The 16,763-nt window shown below is 47.3% G+C and overlaps 1 protein-coding gene across 1 annotated transcript in view; it reads left to right on the top strand.

Moving 5' to 3' along the window:
- The window catches only part of KPNA4 (karyopherin subunit alpha 4), a 107,249-nt gene that overhangs the window by 12,334 nt on the left and 78,152 nt on the right, over positions 1-16,763 (top strand). The window contains exon 2 of the mRNA XM_033958596.1: positions 11,654-11,698. Within this exon, the coding sequence (XP_033814487.1) occupies positions 11,654-11,698 (45 nt within the window). The remainder of the gene's footprint in view (positions 1-11,653; positions 11,699-16,763) is intronic.

Here is a 16,763-nt window from a genome sequence, read left to right as displayed (position 1 = left end):
TATACCGGGGTACAATCTACTTCGTCATGTCCGAGAGGGTAAGTTAGGTGGTGGGGTAACACTATACATTAAAGAAGACATCAAAACCACCAGGATCACAGATGTCAAATACACCGGGGAGTCCCTCTGGGATAACCTGGCAAGAGGTGGCAATAAATGCCTGTATCTTGGTGTGGTATACAGACCCCCAAGACAAATGGAAGACATGGACATGGAATTAATCGAGGACATAGAGAATATCACTCTACGGGGCGACACTGTACTGCTTGGGGACTTCAACATGCCTGATGCAGACTGGAACACATTTTCAGCAACCACCAGTAGCAGCAAGAGGCTTTTGGCCTCCATAAACGGTGCACAACTAAAACAGATGGTAACGGAGCCCACTAGGGCCCAGGCGATCCTTGACCTGGTACTCACCAACGAGGAAAGCGTCTCAGAGGTCTTGGTAGGAGATACGCTAGCCTCCAGCGACCATAACATGGTATGGTTCAACCTTAGGAAAGGATTCCATAAATCAATCACAAAAACAAAGGTACTTAACTTCCGGGGCACCGACTTCACACGCATGGGAGATTTCGTCCATCAGACGCTGCAGGACCAAGCAGAGACCGGTAATGTGGAAGATATGTGGTCGTACCTGAAATCATCCATACACGAAGCTACTAATCGCTACATAAAATCGGTAGACAAACGGCAAAGAAACAATAAACCCCAATGGTTCACTGAGGAGATCTCGCACCTCATTAAGGAGAAGAAAACAGCATTTCTTTCCTACAAACGTAAGCAGAGAAGGGAAACTAAAGTAGAATATAAGACCAGGTCCGCAGCGGTCAAAACAGCAGTTAAGGAGGCCAAACTTCAAGTGGAAGAAACTTTGGCAAAAAACATTAAAAAAGGGGACAAATCTTTCTTCAGGTATATTAGTGATAGGAAAAGGAACACAGACGGCATAGTACGCCTTAGAAGACCGGACGGAAACTACGCGGTGGCGGATTCTGAAAAAGCCGAAATACTAAATGAATATTTCTGCTCAGTCTTCACCTGTGAGGCACCGGGACACGGACCATAGTTGAAGGCAAAACAAATTGCGGAAGACCCATTTCAGAATTTTGAGTTCACACCTGAAGACGTCTACAGCGAGCTGACAAGGTTCAAGAAGAACAAGGCCATGGGACCGGACAATTTACACCCAAGAGTGCTTAGAGAATTGAGAGATGTTCTGGCGGAACCGTTGGCCGTGCTCTTCAATCTCTCACTAAGCACGGGGAAAGTTCCGTTGGACTGGAAAACAGCCAACGTCATTCCTCTGCATAAAAAGGGTTGCAAGGCTGAGGCTGCGAACTATAGACCGGTGAGTCTCACTTCAATAGCGTGTAAACTCATGGAAACACTAATTAAGCATAAATTAGATACAGTCTTGAATGAGGGGAATCTCCGGGACCCCGTCAACATGGATTCACCAAGGGTAGGTCCTGCCAGTCCAATCTTATTAGCTTCTTTGACTGGGTAACAAGAAGGCTGGACTAAGGAGAGTCCTTAGACGTCGTATACCTTGACTTCAGCAAGGCTTTTGACAGTGTCCCACACCGCAGACTGCTGAACAAGATGGAATCGATGGGGTTAGGAGTAAAACTAACTGCATGGGTTAAAGATTGGCTAAGTGGCAGACTTCAGAGGGTGATGGTTAACGGTACCCTCTCCAAAACATCGGAAGTGACCAGCGGAGTGCCACAGGGCTCAGTCCTGGGTCCACGCCTCTTCAACATATTCATTAGGGATTTGACTCAAGGGCTTCAAGGTAAGGTAACCTTATTTGCTGATAATGCCAAACTATGCAATATCATAAACGGCTACAATCTGCAGAATACTATGGAACAGGACCTCCGTACTTTAGAAAGTTGGTCTTCTGTCTGGCAGCTGGGCTTTAACGCCAAGAAATGTAAGGTCATGCATCTCGGAAATGGAAATCCATGCAGAACTTACACCTTGAATGGAGAAACTTTGACCAAGACTACAGCAGAACGAGACTTGGGAGTGATCATCAGTGCAGACATGAAGACTGCTACTCAAGTGGAGAAGGCTTCATCTAAGGCACGGCAGATGATGGGTTGCATCAAGAGAAGTTTTGTCAACAGGAAGCCTGAGGTCATGATGCCATTATACAGAGCCATGGTGAGACCTCATCTAGAATACTGTGTGCAATTTTGGAGGCCACATTACCTAAAGATGTGCTCAGAATTGAGTCGGTTCAGCGGATGGCCACCAGGATGGTCTCGGGGCTAAAGGGTCTCTCGTACGAAGAGAGACTGAACAAATTGCAGCTCTATACTCTCGAGGAGCGTAGGGAGAGGGGAGACATGATTGAGACATTTAAGTACATCACGGGACGGGTCGAGGTGGAAGATGATATCTTTCTTCTCAAAGGACCCTCGAACACAAGAGGACATCCGCTCAAACTCAGGGGAGGGAAGTTTCGTGGAGACGTCAGGAAGTACTTCTTCACGGAACGAGTGATAGAGCATTGGAACAAGCTTCCAGTACAGGTGATCGAGGTCCGCAGTATCCCAGACTTCAAGAACAAATGGGATACCTATGTGGGATCACTGCGGGAGGCATACCAATAAATAGAGTCGCTAGGATATAGACTTAATAGAGCAGGTCAGTAGAGTTAAGGGGGCCAGTAGACTTAATAGGGGGTCAATGGTATGGGCAGACTTGATGGGCTGTAGCCCTTATCTGCCGTCATCTTTCTATGTTTCTATGTTTCTAATGCTTTAGAACATCATTTAGTGTTCTGGTTTTGCATCGTTTCATGCCATACCAATGTTTTGCTGAGTTTGTTATCCCAGGACAAGCAGGCAGGTATTCTCACTAGTGGGTGACGTCATCCTACGGAGCCCCGATGCGGACATCTCACAAGCATACTTGCTTGTAGAAACTTTAGAAGTTTCGAGTTGCCCTCACCGCGCATGCGCGAGTGCCTTCCCGCCCGATGCACCGGGCGCGTCTCCTCAGTTCTTACTCTTCCGCGGAGCCGAGAAGTCCGTCTTCGACTCTCTGCGTGAAGTACCTTAATTTGTGCCTTCTGTGTCCGCGGTTTGGGGTTTTGTTTACTCATTATCGTTGGTTCGCGTTGCGTTTTCTTGTTTATCAAAAAAAAATAAATTTTTTTTTCGTTCGTTCAACCAGGCAGGCCATGTGGCCGTGGCTTCGATCTTGTGGTGGAGCTTTTTCGGCCTATGTCCCAGCCTGTCACCGGTTTTAAAAAGCGTGTCAAGTGCCAGCGCACGATTTCGTTGACGGACCTTCATCGATGTTGTATTCAGTGTCTCGGGCCTAAACACCTTCCGAAATCGTGCCGGCCTTGCTCCACACTTACAGCACGTGCTTTTAAGCGTTGCTGCATCTTGTGGGAGTCACTGTTCAACATGGAGGCGTCGCCGGAGCTGTCCTCATCGCAGAGCGCTGTGGCTTCCGCTTCGGCCTCGAGTATGCTCAAGCCTGCCTCGTTCGTGCGGGCTTCGACTCCGACGCCTGCTGCGGTGCCTTCCCCTGTCTCCTCGGGTCAAGTAACACAGCCTCCCATTCCTCCAGTGGTGCTCAAGGTGCCCAAGGCTTCTAAGCCCAAGCCCCTTGGTGGCCGAGATCGCGAAGTCCGTGCAGGAGGTCCCATTGCAGATGCGGATCCCTCCTTGCCGGCTTCGTTCCATGCCTTGATGGAGAAGCGATTTGTCGAGCTCTTTACTAAGATTGGGCCGACGCTTCTCTCCCAAATCCAGCCTGAGCACGCGGAGGCCTCCCACGAGATCGAGCCGCCTCCGGTGCCGTCTTGGCGTACACTCTCGCTGCTGGGAGCCGAGTCTCGGCGAGTGTCTGATCTGGCTTCAGGGCATGCTTCTCAAGGAGTAGAGTCTTTGCCCATGCCGCCGTCAATTCACTCGATGCATGGCGCTGAATCCTCCACCCTGCCTGAAGCGGACCCTTCGTCCTCGATGCCGAGCCTCGAGGCTTGGGGATGCCTCAAGGGGCTTCTTCTCAGCCTCCTCTGGTTCGATCCACTGCCTCCAGCCCCATCTACTCGCTGGACGCCTCGTCTGGGCCTCGCTCGCCTCGACGTTCGAGACCTGCTTCTCGAACAGTTCTGGTCGTCGCTTGAGCCATTCATCAAGGCATGCCTCGCCTCGTCGTAAGCAGGCCTTTAGGGAGTATTCTCCGCTGGCTTACTCGCCTCCTCCTCCTATGCTGGAGCTCGAGGATATCGTGGGATCGTTCTCTCCCTGCCGATCCTCGGCCTCTGCGGATCAGGATGCCTCAACTTCATCGAGCCCTTCTCGATGCCCGGCTCTGGCTGACCAACTATCTTTCTCATCTTTCCTGCGTCAGATGGCGGTGGATCTTTATATTACCCTGGACTCGGGTTTCAAGTTTTCTAAGGAGTATTTGGAGACGATGCATCTTCCCCAGCCTTCTGCTGAGTCTCTCCGTCTGCCTCTGCATAAGCTTCTGGACCAGACCTTCATGAGATGTTTCGAGACTCCTTACTCCATTCCCGCTGTTCCCGGGAAGTTGGATGCCAGGTACCACACGGTGCACCATAAAGGCTTCGACGGTGCACAGCTCTCTCACCAGTCCCTCTTGGTAGAGTCCTCCTTGAAGCAGTCTCATCCCTCCCAGGTCTATGCCTCCACTCCTCCTGGCCAGGAGGGCAAGACCATGGACAGATTTGGCAGGCGCATCTACCAGAACTCGATGATGGCCTCTCGAGTCCTGAATTATAGCTTTCACTTTGCGACCTACTTCGAGTTTTTTCTCTCCATTCTACAGAAGTTTCTGCCATATTTGGACTCTCAGGCTCGCTTCAAGTACTCGGAAGTCCTAGCGTCGCTGTCCCAACTTCGTCTGCAGATAATGCAATTGTCTTACAACGCTTTTGAACTCTCTGCGAGAGCTGCTGCTTGTTCGGTGGCCATGCGACGCTTGGCGTGGCTTCGGACCATTGATATGGACCCGAATCTCCAGGACAGGCTGGCGAATGTGCCATGTGCGGGAGCCGACCTCTTTGACGAGTCCATCGAGGCGGCGACAGAGAAGCTGTCGAAGCATGAGAAGTCATTTCAATCCATTCTCCGCCAGAAGCCCAAGCCTGCTCTTGCTCGTCCGTCTCACCCGCCTATGATCTATCAGCGGCACTATCCACCGAAGCAGGCGCCCACCATCTGTCAACCTGTGAAGCGACAGCACCAGCAGAAGCCCCCACAAAAGCCTCAGCCTTCTGCTGTTTGCAAGACCCCTCAGCCTTTTTGACTGTCTTGTAGAGAGCATAACCTCCACCGTTCTGCCCTCCCCGGGTTTTCCCATCGGAGGTCGTCTCCATCATTTTTATCATCAATGGACGACTATTACCACCGACCTCTGGGTCCTTTCCATCGTAAGAGAGGGATACTCTCTTCAGTTCCATCAAGTTCCTCCGGAACATCCTCCAAGAGAGTATCCTTCCAACTTAACCCAGACCGCCCTTCTTCTTCAGGAAGCTCAGGCTTTGCTCTGGCTTCGTGCCGTCGAGCCAGTCCCTGTGGACCAACAGAACAAGGGTTTTTACTCCCGGTACTTCCTTGTTCCGAAGAAGATGGGCAACCTGCGTCCTATTCTGGATCTCAGGGTGCTCAACAAGTTTCTGGTCAGGGAGAGGTTTCGCATGTTGACCCTGGCTTCTCTCTATCCCCTCCTCGAGCAGAATGACTGGTTATGCTCTCTGGATCTCAAGGAGGCCTACACTCATATTCCCATCCATCCGGCCTCCCGTCAATTCCTCAGATTTCGGGTGGGACATCTTCATCTTCAATACAGAGTGCTCACGTTCGGCCTGGCTTCATCACCCAGAGTCTTCACCAAGTGCCTGGTTGTAGTGGCCGCAGCATTCAGGAACCATGGTCTTTAAGTGTTTCCCTACCTCTACGACTGGCTCATCAAGGATTCCACGTCTCAGGGTGTCATCCAGGTGACCCAGAGGACGATCTGGTTCCTGCAGAGTCTGGGATTCGAGATCAACTTTCCCAAATCCCATTTGCAACCTTCCCAGACTCTTCCCTTCATTGGAGCTGTTCTGAATACTCAGAGTGTTCCTTCCTCCTCGACGCCTGGCGGCTCTTCTTCATCTTTGTTGCTCAGTCTCCTCTCGCCCTTCCATCTTGGCGAGACACATGATGGTGCTTCTGGGTCACAGTACACGTGACTCCTTTTGCCAGACTTCACCTGCGGATTCCTCAGTGGACCCTGGCGTCTCAATGGTCGCAGATCTCCGATCCTCTGACTCGACACATTCAGGTCACTCCTGCTCTGCTACAGTCTCTTCGCTGGTGGATGCTCTCTTCCAATCTCTCCAGAGGTTTGCTGTTTCACATGCCTCCCCATCAGAAGGTCCTCACGACCGACTCCTCGAACTATGTTTGGGGGGCTCATCTGGACGGTCTCCGCACCCAGGGCTATTGGACGAGTGCGGATCGTCTGTGCCACATCAATCTACTGGAACTCAGGGCGATTTTCAATGCTCTCACTGCTTTTCAGCATCTGCTTCACGACTTGGTGGTCCTCATTCGCAAGGACAATCAGGTCGCCATGTATTATGTCAACAAGCAGGGAGGCTCCACCGAGCCTACCTCACTGCGCAGAGAGGGGCGCGCCTAGGGCTTTGGGGCAGTGCTACCTGTGTTAAGTGCAAGGGCCGGGCTGGTACGTACATACACTCCTTTCTGGAATGCCCCCAACTGAGCATTTGACAGGAGGTTCTTCCCCTACTGGAGCGTGCTGTGCACCGCTCTGTCGAGTGGGACAACGGGTTCCTTCTCCTGGGTCTGCAGGTCTTCCTCCAGGATCAGGGATTTACTATTCCCCAATGTCGATTCTTCTATAATGCTATTCTCCTAGTGAAGAAATTGATTTTGACTTATTGGCTGTCGGAGGACTCGCCTCCGGTACCCCAATGGAGGAGTAGACTCCGGGAAGTGGCTCAGTTTGAAATTCGGTCTTATGTAGGGTCCCCGAGTGTGGTTAAGCAGCACTACGCCGGCTTGTGGGAGAGACTGCGGGACTTGGTGCCATCCTGAGAGCTGGTGAGGGGACTATTGGCTTAGGTAGTGTTCTTCTTCATCAGCTGTACTGTGCCTTTGCTCTGTTTCTTTGTGTGTTTCTTTGTTTTTCTATGGTGCCTTGGGGATGGGGGGATTGGGGGGAGGGGGTTTTGGAGTGTATGGGAGGATGTGTGTTCTGCTGAGTGGTGTGGCTGGAGCTGTGTGTGGTGGTGCATGCTCTGCATGGTCCTTTTGGGACCCTTCTATACAAAAAGATGAAAGGTCACTGTCCATGATCTCCGGCTTTCCTGATCTTAATGTGTCATCTTCTGACCCTCTCTAGGTCGCCCCCGTTTACTTCTTTTTATTGTTCTTTTTGTCTTATTGGTGGGGATTGCCTGGGGGGCTGGTTATCTGCCTTTGTTTTTTACCATTTGTATTGGACCACTTTTATGTCGTTGTATGGCATTGCACCCTGTTGGGTGGTGTATTTTTCACTGTTAATAAACATAAGTTTAAAAAAACAAAACAAAAAACAAGCAGGGAGGCACGGGATCGGCCTCCCTCTGTCAGGAAGCTCTGAAAGTTTGGGATTGGGCAATTCGGCACAACACCTTCCTCAAAGCTGTCTACATTCAGGGGGCAGACAATGCCTTGGCGGACAACTTGAGTCGCCTTCTACAGCCTCACGAATGGATTCTCCATTCCACGCCCCTTCATCACATCTTCTCTCTGTGGGGAACGCCTCAGATAGACCTCTTTGCAGCCCCCCACAACTTCAAAACTGCCTCAGTTCTGCTCCAGATCTACACTCCTCATCGTCTAGAGGCAGATGCTTTTCTTCTGGACTGGGGGAATATCTTTCTGTATGCGTTTCCTCCGTTCCCTCTCATTCAAAAGACTCTGGTCAAGCTCAAGTCCGATTGGGCCACCATGATTCTGATTGCTCCTCGGTGGCCCAGGCAACCTTGGTACTCCCTTCTTCTGCAACTCAGCAGCAGGGAGCCCTTCCTTCTGCCAGTGTTTCCATCTCTACTTACGCAGCATCAGGGATCTCTGCTTCATCCCAACCTGCAGTCGCTACACCTGACAGCTTGGTTCCTCTCAACGTAACTCCCCTTCAGTTTTCACAAGCTGTGCGGGATGTTTTGGAAGCTTCAAAGAAGCCTGCTACTAGACAATGCTATTCCCAGAAATGGACCTGATTCTCTACTTGGTGATTTTTCTCATCACAAGGAGCCTCAAACATGCCTCCTTGTCCTCTGTTTTGGACTATCTTTTGCACTTGTCTCTATCTGGCCTCAAGTCTACATTGATACGAGTCCATCTTAGTGCAATCGCTGCTTTCCATCAGCCTCTTCAAGGGAAACCTCTTTCTGCACATCCTGTGGTTTCCAGATTCATGAAAGGACTTTTCCATGTCAATCCTCCCCTCAAACCGCCTCCAGTGGTTTGGGACCTCAATGTTGTTCTTCTCAGCTTATGAAGCCTCCATTTGAACCTCTTTAACAAGGCTCCTCTGAAGTATCTCACTTGGAAAGTGGTGTTTATCATTGGCCTCACATCTGCTCGTCGAGTTAGTGAGCTTCAAGCATTGGTTGTGGATCTGCCTTTTACAGTGTTTCATCATGACAAGGTGGTCCTTCGCACTCATCCCAAATTCCTCCCCAAGGTGGTCTCGGAATTTCATCTGAATCAATCCATTGTTCTTCCTGTGTTTTTTCCAAAGCCTCATTCTCATCCTGGAGAATCAGCTCTTCACACTCTGGACTGTAAACGTGCATTGGCTTTCTACCTGGAGCGCACCAAGCCACACAGAACTGCTCCTCAGCTTTTCGTCCCCTTTGATCTGAACAAGTTGGGACGCCCTATCTCTAAGCGTACCATCTCCAACTGGATGGCGGCTTGTATCTCTTTCTGCTATGCCCAGGCTGGATTTCCCCTTCACAGTAAAGTCACAGCCCATAAGGTCAGAGCAATGGCAGCCTCTGTAGCCTTCCTCAGATCGACACCGATTGAGGAGATCTGTAAGGCTGCCACTTGGTCCTCGGTTCACACCTTCACTTCTCATTATTGTCTGGATACTTTCTCCAGACGGGATGGACAGTTTGGCCAAACAGTATTACAAAATTTATTCTCCTAAGTTGCCAACTCTCCCACCATCCCATTGTGGTTAGCTTGGAGGTCACCCACTAGTGAGAATACCTGCCTGCTTGTCCTGGGATAAAGCAATGTTACTTACCGTAACAGTTGTTATCCAGGGACAGCAGGCAGCTATTCTCACATCCCACCCACCTCCCCTGGGTTGGCTTCTCTGCTAGGTATCTGAACTGAGGAGACGCGCCCGGTGCATCGGGCGGGAAGGCACTCGTGCATGCGTGGTGCGGGCAACTCGAAACTTCTAAAGTTTCTACAAGCAAGTATGCTTGTGAGATGTCCGCATCGGGGCTCTGTTGGATGATGTCACCCACTAGTGAGAATAGCTGCCTGCTGTCCCTGGATAACAACTGTTACGGTAAGTAACATTGCTTTATTGATGTTGCTGATATGCTTGTGCAGTGACTGTTGTTTCAAATTGACCTAAATAAAGTTAAAAAAAAAATGTAACTCTGGATATAACGGACTGTTTTTCCAGGTCCCTTGAAGTCCGTTATAACGAGATTATACTTTACTACTTTCTCCTGGTGCAATAAAATATCTTCCATCCCCACCCCCATTGGTGTAATCAACATTCCTCTCACACTACTTTGCAAACATTATCTCCACCACCTGCAGCAGCCAAACCACATTTTGTGCGATTTCTTTGAACTTAGTTGAAATCATCTATCACTTGCCATTTCTGCAGTTGCACCCTCTGCAGTGGGATTAATTTTCACAGCAGAGGAAAATGATGCAGAGACGGTTGCAGCAACAGCAAAGTACCATTATAAAGTGGCAAACAGCATACAGGGAGTTTCAGTGGTTGAAGATAATCAACAGGGGTAAGAGAAGTGAGTGGATGGAACATAAAGGGACGAATGGAGTGAATATGATGGAGAATGAAAGGACGAGCAAGTGTCAATTCGACAAAAACAGCAACAAGAATTTTAACAGATTCCTTAGAGTTCTGCTCTTAACAGATTCCTTGGAGTTCTTCTGGTAATCTTGGGGTCATCTTTGACTTCCCTCTCTCCTTCACTGCCCATATACAACATATCGCTAAAAACTGCCACTTCTTCCTCTATAATATTACCATAATCTGACCCTTCCTCTCTGAACACACTACCAAAACATTTATCCATGCTCATCACCTTACACTTAGATTACTGCAACTTGCTACACTCAGGCCTTCCACTTAGCCATCTTGCTCCCCTTCAATCCATCCAGAATTCAGCTGCATAGCTTATATTCTGGGAGAGCCGCTATACTCGCCTTACCCCTCTCCTAAAATTCCTTCATTGGCTTCTCATCCACTTCAGACAACCTTCATTGGTTACACCTGTTCTTCCCACTTTAAACCTTTATACCCATTCATAAACCTTTCATTGAGTCATTATGCTATGTCCATACTGAGACAGTTTCCAACAGTGAATTTCCACAGGTTTCACTCCCTCTGCCCAAAGAGCGCACTACTGCACGGTGTTCTTTGATGATTCAATCTTGCAGTGGAACATCTTTGTTTCTGACCTCATAGCTGCCACATGAATAAAGGCTGAAGTTGCACTGTGCGTGGACAAACTATCCAGCAGGCAATGTACGATTACATATGTTACATTTCTCTAGTTCTGTTCTGGTTATCACATATTGGTTATCGCGTAATTTAACAATTGCCTTTATTTTTTTATTCGTCCTCATATTTTCCAGTAGATAGGAAAGGTATGCTGAACCCGCCGCCCAATAATTTCTGATTCACCTCTTTCTGCCTTATGCTTCATAGCTAAGACTTTTCTCTGCTAGTTGGACTATGGGTTTAGTCAGTTTGTAAATAGAATCTAAAGAGATAATTTAGCTTCTCTGATAAACAAGTTGATTTTATTTTGATGCATTTTACTGTTTAATGGTAATGTTCCTTAATTTATACATTAGTTTCATTGACAGTTATGTATGAGCAGATCAGAACCTTGGTTTTGGGGAGTTCTGTGTCCCTCCTTCTCCTGTCTTTTACTCTAGAGCTCTTGCATGCTTTGGAACGAACTGAAGGAGGCAGCAGACTCCTGGGAGAAGGAGGAAGTTTCAAAAGCCGTGATTGACATCTTTCTGCAGTATGCTTATGAGAATGGACAAGAGTACTCGAAGGTTCAGCATAACCATTCCTATCTACTGGTAAAGATATTATCAAGGTAAGAACCCAATCTTTTTTGAGTTTTTAAGAGGTGGCATACAGTATAGGCTATATTTTAAATATGCTAAGTGCCTTAGGTGTGCAAAAATCATAGATGTGGTCTCCCTTTTTCTATTATAGTGTTTGCTGTGAAGTTTATTCTGTGAGCATATCAGTGTCTGAAGTGAGGAAAAAGGAATGTTTATTTATGAAAGTGTTAAGTGTCATTGAGTGCATGGTTTAGTAAATTCCTTACCCTGAGTTTTTGTTTGAAATTTTATAGAGCATGAGAAGGCAACGAAATGAAGTAGTTGTGGAGCTGAGAAAGGTAAGTTCCTTCAAATTTTGATGAACATATACAGTTCTGGTCAGTTGAGGGTTTTTTCCCCCCCTGCATAAATTAATTGGATTAGAAAAACAACATTATACAAAAATATGTATGAATGTGAATACAACTGTATTATGACATGGAGTGTATGGCTTCTAAACAATTTCTTCTAATTGACTTATAGAATTTTTATCAAAATTCTTTCAAAAAGTAACTAACTTTAAATCAAGGCAGGGAAAAGATTTGTCCCTCCGTCCTCAGTCACACATGGCAGAAATAATGTTAGGGTAATTCAACTAGGGCAGCTGCCTCCTGGTCAGAGAGAGCTGGAAGCTGGTCTTTGTGGTCCCCAGCTAAATCTAATACTAGCTCAGGCAGGATACACATTTCAAACCTGAAACATTCTAATCACAAAATAGAAAATACGTTTTGGTGTGTTGGTCATTTTATTTTTCAAATCATGTTGATCTCTGGTTCTGGCTGCTATTTCCTTCTGTCTTAACACACTTGTCAGGGTCTCGTGCCCATTTGATGTTTCTTTCTCCAAGCTCACCATCCATCTTCCTTCTCTGTGTATATATTTTTCCCCCATGTTCAGCATCTCCCTTCTCTGTGTCTTACACTTTCCTTTCTAGTATTTCCCCGTGTCCCTCTACCTGCCATCATCATCATTCTATGTCCCCATCCTGTCCCCTTGTGTCAGCCTCACTCCTCTGTGTCCCTATGCCCCCCAGTCCTGCATCTCCCTTTGTTCTTATTTTCCCCCATGTCTAGCCATCTTCCCTCTGTGTCTGTAATCCCTCCCATGTCTGTCATTGCTCCTCTGTGTCCATTTACCACCCCATGTTCTCTCATCCATGTCCACCATGTTCCCCTTTTTTCATATATCTCCCTGTATCCATTTACTACCCCGTGCATTGTTCCCCTTTGGGTCCCTGTTCTCTCATCCATGTCCACCATCTCCCCCCTTTTTTCCATATATCTCCTTGTGCCCAGCTTCTTCCCTCTTACTCCCTTACACTAATGTCTCTTGTTCCCTCCCCTCCCTCCCTTTGCTGTGTTCAGTGTTTCACTTCCTCTTCCTTCATCCCCTTGGTTCATCATCTTCTCTTCCCCTTCCCTCCTCTCCTCCCTGCAGGTCCAACATCTCTCTGCATTTCTTCCAGCCCCATCCACATGAATCCATGACATCTTTCCATTCCTTCTAGCTCCAGTTACTGCCTCTTCTAGCGTCAACACCCTCTTTGTTTCTCTCTCCAACTCTAGCCCCTATCTCCCATCCAGTAGCCTTCCCCCCCACGTCATTCACTATTACAAAGCTTGTTATCCCACCTTGACCCAGGGTGACTTGGCAAGTATAATTGAACATTTAAAATGAACAAAAATATAAGCACACTTAGAGGGGATGTGATAGAGACTTACAAGATCATGAAGGGCATAGAGAGAGTGGAGAGGGACAGATTCTTCAAACTCTCGCAAAATAAAAGAACAAGAGGGCACTCGGAAAAGTTGAAGGGGACAGAGTCAGAACGAATGCTAGGAAGTTCTTCTTTACCCAACGTGTGGTGGACACCTGGAATGCGCTTCCAGATGACATAATAGGACAGAGTATGTTACTGGGGTTCAAGAAAGGATTGGACAAATTCCTGCTGGAAAAGGGGATAGAGGGGTATAGATAGAGGATTACTGCACAGGTCCTGGACCTGTTGGGCCGCCGCATGAGCAGACTTGCTGGGCACGATGGACCTCGGGTCTGACTCAGCAGAGGCATTGCTTATGTTCTTAAGTAACAGACAGAAAACAAAAAAGGCTAATAAAAATGAAGTTCCTTTGAAAATCAATCATCTGTGGTATGTAGTACAACTGGGAGCATGTTCTACAGGGGAGGTACTTGCATTGAAAAAAAGCTTGTTCAAGGTTGCACTAGAGCAGGTGTCTCAAAGTCCCTCCTTGAGGGCCGCAATCCAGTCAGGTTTTCAGGATTTCCCCAATGAATATGCATGAGATCTACGTGCATGCACTGCTTTCAATGCATATTCATTGGGAAATCCTGAAAACCTGACTGGATTGCGGCCCTCAAGGAGGGACTTTGAGATCCCTGGACTAGAGTAAGCTTATCATTGACCAAAGGAGCTAAAGTGTATTTAGACTTAACACACATGCGACGGCTGACTTGTGTGGCTAAAGAAGTGATTGTAAACAAGGTGCACATACTGACTCTTGATTTAAACAAGAACAAAGGCACTTCATATTGTATATGTTACTCAATGAGCAATCAGTGAAGCTGTATCAGAGTCAGGGTGCTATGACTGTTTGCAAAGACCAAAGAGTAGAAACAGGCAGTGGCAAGAAGAGATTGCAGTTCCCTGTTGTCTTTTTTTGTGTGTTAAAAAATCATAAATGATCTTGGGGCTTGATTTTAAATCCTAGGTGCCAGATTTCCATTGCAATTTAAAAAAAAAAAAAAGCACAAAACCTGGTGCCTAGGATTCAAAGCACATGGGCAGCAATGTTAGCAACATCAGATTTAAGGGACCATAACAAAATACTACTGCCAGTTGCTCCTAGTGTCATCCCTTCTCATACCTGACTGACACCTCCTACTGTTCTGCAAGGGATTAAGGAGCTTGTGTTTTCACTGTACCCACTCTGTGAGCCAACACTGCGCTATACCCACTCTTGTCGGCTAGCACTGTAGAGTCAAAAGCAGAGAGCAAGTACTTCTTGTTTTTCCCCAGATACTCGCTTTCAGTTCTCATAGTTTCAATGGACAGAGTTGGTTCAGGAGAGTCAGAGCAGCAGCAAGAACACAAGCTTCTGCTGCTCTGAAGAGCAGGTAGGAAAAGGGGCTGATGTTGGGGGTGGTGGTGCTGGCAAGACAAATGCCCAGGGGTCGGGGGGGGGGGGAGTTTGAAGAAAACTTAATGATTGAAGGAAAAAGGGGGTCTGAAGCACCAAATGGAGAAGCAGAAGCCGATGGTTGACAAGGGAATAAATGGGAGAAAGGGGCTGGGCTTGAGGATGTATTTGCTGGGGTGCTGTGGGGATGGGTGGGTACTAGCTGCTGGGGTACATAAAAATAAATTATCCCAATTGTCCGATTCTATATTTTTGGTCCATCCGAGATGCTAAAATCTTGTGGAGGCCTGCTTTAAAAGGAAGCAGTAAGTGAGGTGATTTGTCACTTAAAGTAAAGTGACACAAGCAAACTAAGGAATTACAAGATAACCCAAGAAATGCAGGAACTGATGTCTAAATGGCAGATAAACATATATAAAGTGATGCATGTAGGGAAATTTATTTTTAAAGTATCTGTTTAAACCCCCCTCCCACAAAAAACCCACCCCAAATTCATGCATTGGTATATTTGCTTTGAGCATTGGTACATATGCTGTTTACAGAATAGTGGGTTTGTGGGTAATTAGAAAAAATAAACTAAGTGACTGGGAATGATCATTGTTAAAGCTAGGTTTCTAGGTTTAAATATACCGTTGGTCTTGCTTAGTATGGCGCACACATTTTTAGAAGAGCAGTAGTAGTGTAGAGGGCCATAGATGAAATAACAAAGCAGAGTCGAAATTCAAGGGAAGCAATTTTATTCAGAGACCTGACATAATTTTTCCTTAGCAACAGCAGTAGATGAATCCAAAGACTAATGGGATAGCACACATCTACCAGCAGGCGGAGATAGAGAAACTGATTAACAGGTGGTCCTATTGGCTGGCACTCCTCCTGTATCTTCAGTATGCTCTTATCTCCCAGCAGGTGATGGTCGCTATTCAACTAGCTCCTGAATTCTGGCTGTGACTGGAAAATTATTCTCCTGTTGAGGTTTCTCTTCAGTGAGATGGCAATTTTATTTCTCTTGTTGAGGTTTCTCTTCAGTGAGACAGGGGTGTCCGGTTGAACAGTGCTGGCTTTAGAGGTTACACCTGGAACCCCCAAGTCCCTGCCTCACCTTCCCTCCAATGATAGAGGGTCTGACTGGGTCTCCATTTTTTCTTCTTTCCCTTCTCTGTTGTGGGTTGTTTTTTTTTTTTTAAAAGGGAGACCCCAGTTGTTACATTCTGCCCTGTTAGAGCTGTACAACCAGCTCTTACTGGCTTCAACCGGCCCTAACAACAAGCTTGTGAGTATGTATGTGGTTTTTTTTACTGTTTGAACTTCAGGTTCTATTTGGGAGTCTTAGTACTGTGGGTTCGGTCAACGTACGTTAAGGAATGGATATTTTATTGAGGCTAAGTTTTTTTTTTTTATAACTAGAAATCTGTTGAGGGAGCCGGGACTTTCCCGCCCTTTGCATGCACGCGCTTGGTTTCCTTGTTGGTTACAGCGGGCCAGTAGCGGTACGATTTCATGCTCGCACTTATTCTGCTCGTTGGGTTTCAGTGCAGTCCTGTTTATTCCGAGGCTCTCTTTCGTTGGTGCAGGTGCCAGTTTATAGCAGCGCGCATGAAATGGGACATGTTTTTTCCGGCGCTGTGGGAAGCACCGCACCGTTCTTCTAATTATTCCCCAGTCTGATTTTCTTTCTATGCAGGCCGCAGCAGGGTAAATTTTACGTGGCTTGAATCCGACTATGTTTCTAGAAGTGTTGGTGCAGCGGCCACGTGTCGGTGAGAATCAGGCGTGCGCTTGGGTCTCCGGCGATGGGCGGGAGTGCTGCAGCGTTCCGGTAGTTTATTTCCAGCTGACTTTGGTCAGGGTATGCTGCGGCTTCTCTCCTTTCTGGTTCAGACAAGTTGTACATGTTTCACCAGCTTTGGGACAAGCTTGGGCAGATTTATATGTCTATGTCTGTGTTCCTGCTGTATTCACTTGAAGGAAGCTGCTAATTTAATCGGACTCTGGGGTTAGCACTCAAGGGGATTATCAGAGAGACTCTGACCTGTGCTAAGTCACCCAGTCTCGGTCAACATATGGCAAATCACGGCACAGTGAGATCAACAATAAGATAGTGCCCTGTATTTCACACGGGTATCTCATTGTCTCTCTTCGGGTCCCTGCAGATTGAGCCTTTGTCTGTTGGTAATTGTCCTTCTTATTTGGGCCTCTGTGCTGCGCT

The sequence above is a fragment of the Geotrypetes seraphini genome, chromosome 9, assembly GCF_902459505.1.
Source record: "Geotrypetes seraphini chromosome 9, aGeoSer1.1, whole genome shotgun sequence".
In the NCBI taxonomy this organism is placed as follows: Eukaryota; Metazoa; Chordata; class Amphibia; order Gymnophiona; family Dermophiidae; genus Geotrypetes; species Geotrypetes seraphini.
The sequence above is the reverse complement of the archived record's forward strand: the minus strand, read 5'-3'. Positions and strand labels throughout refer to the sequence as shown.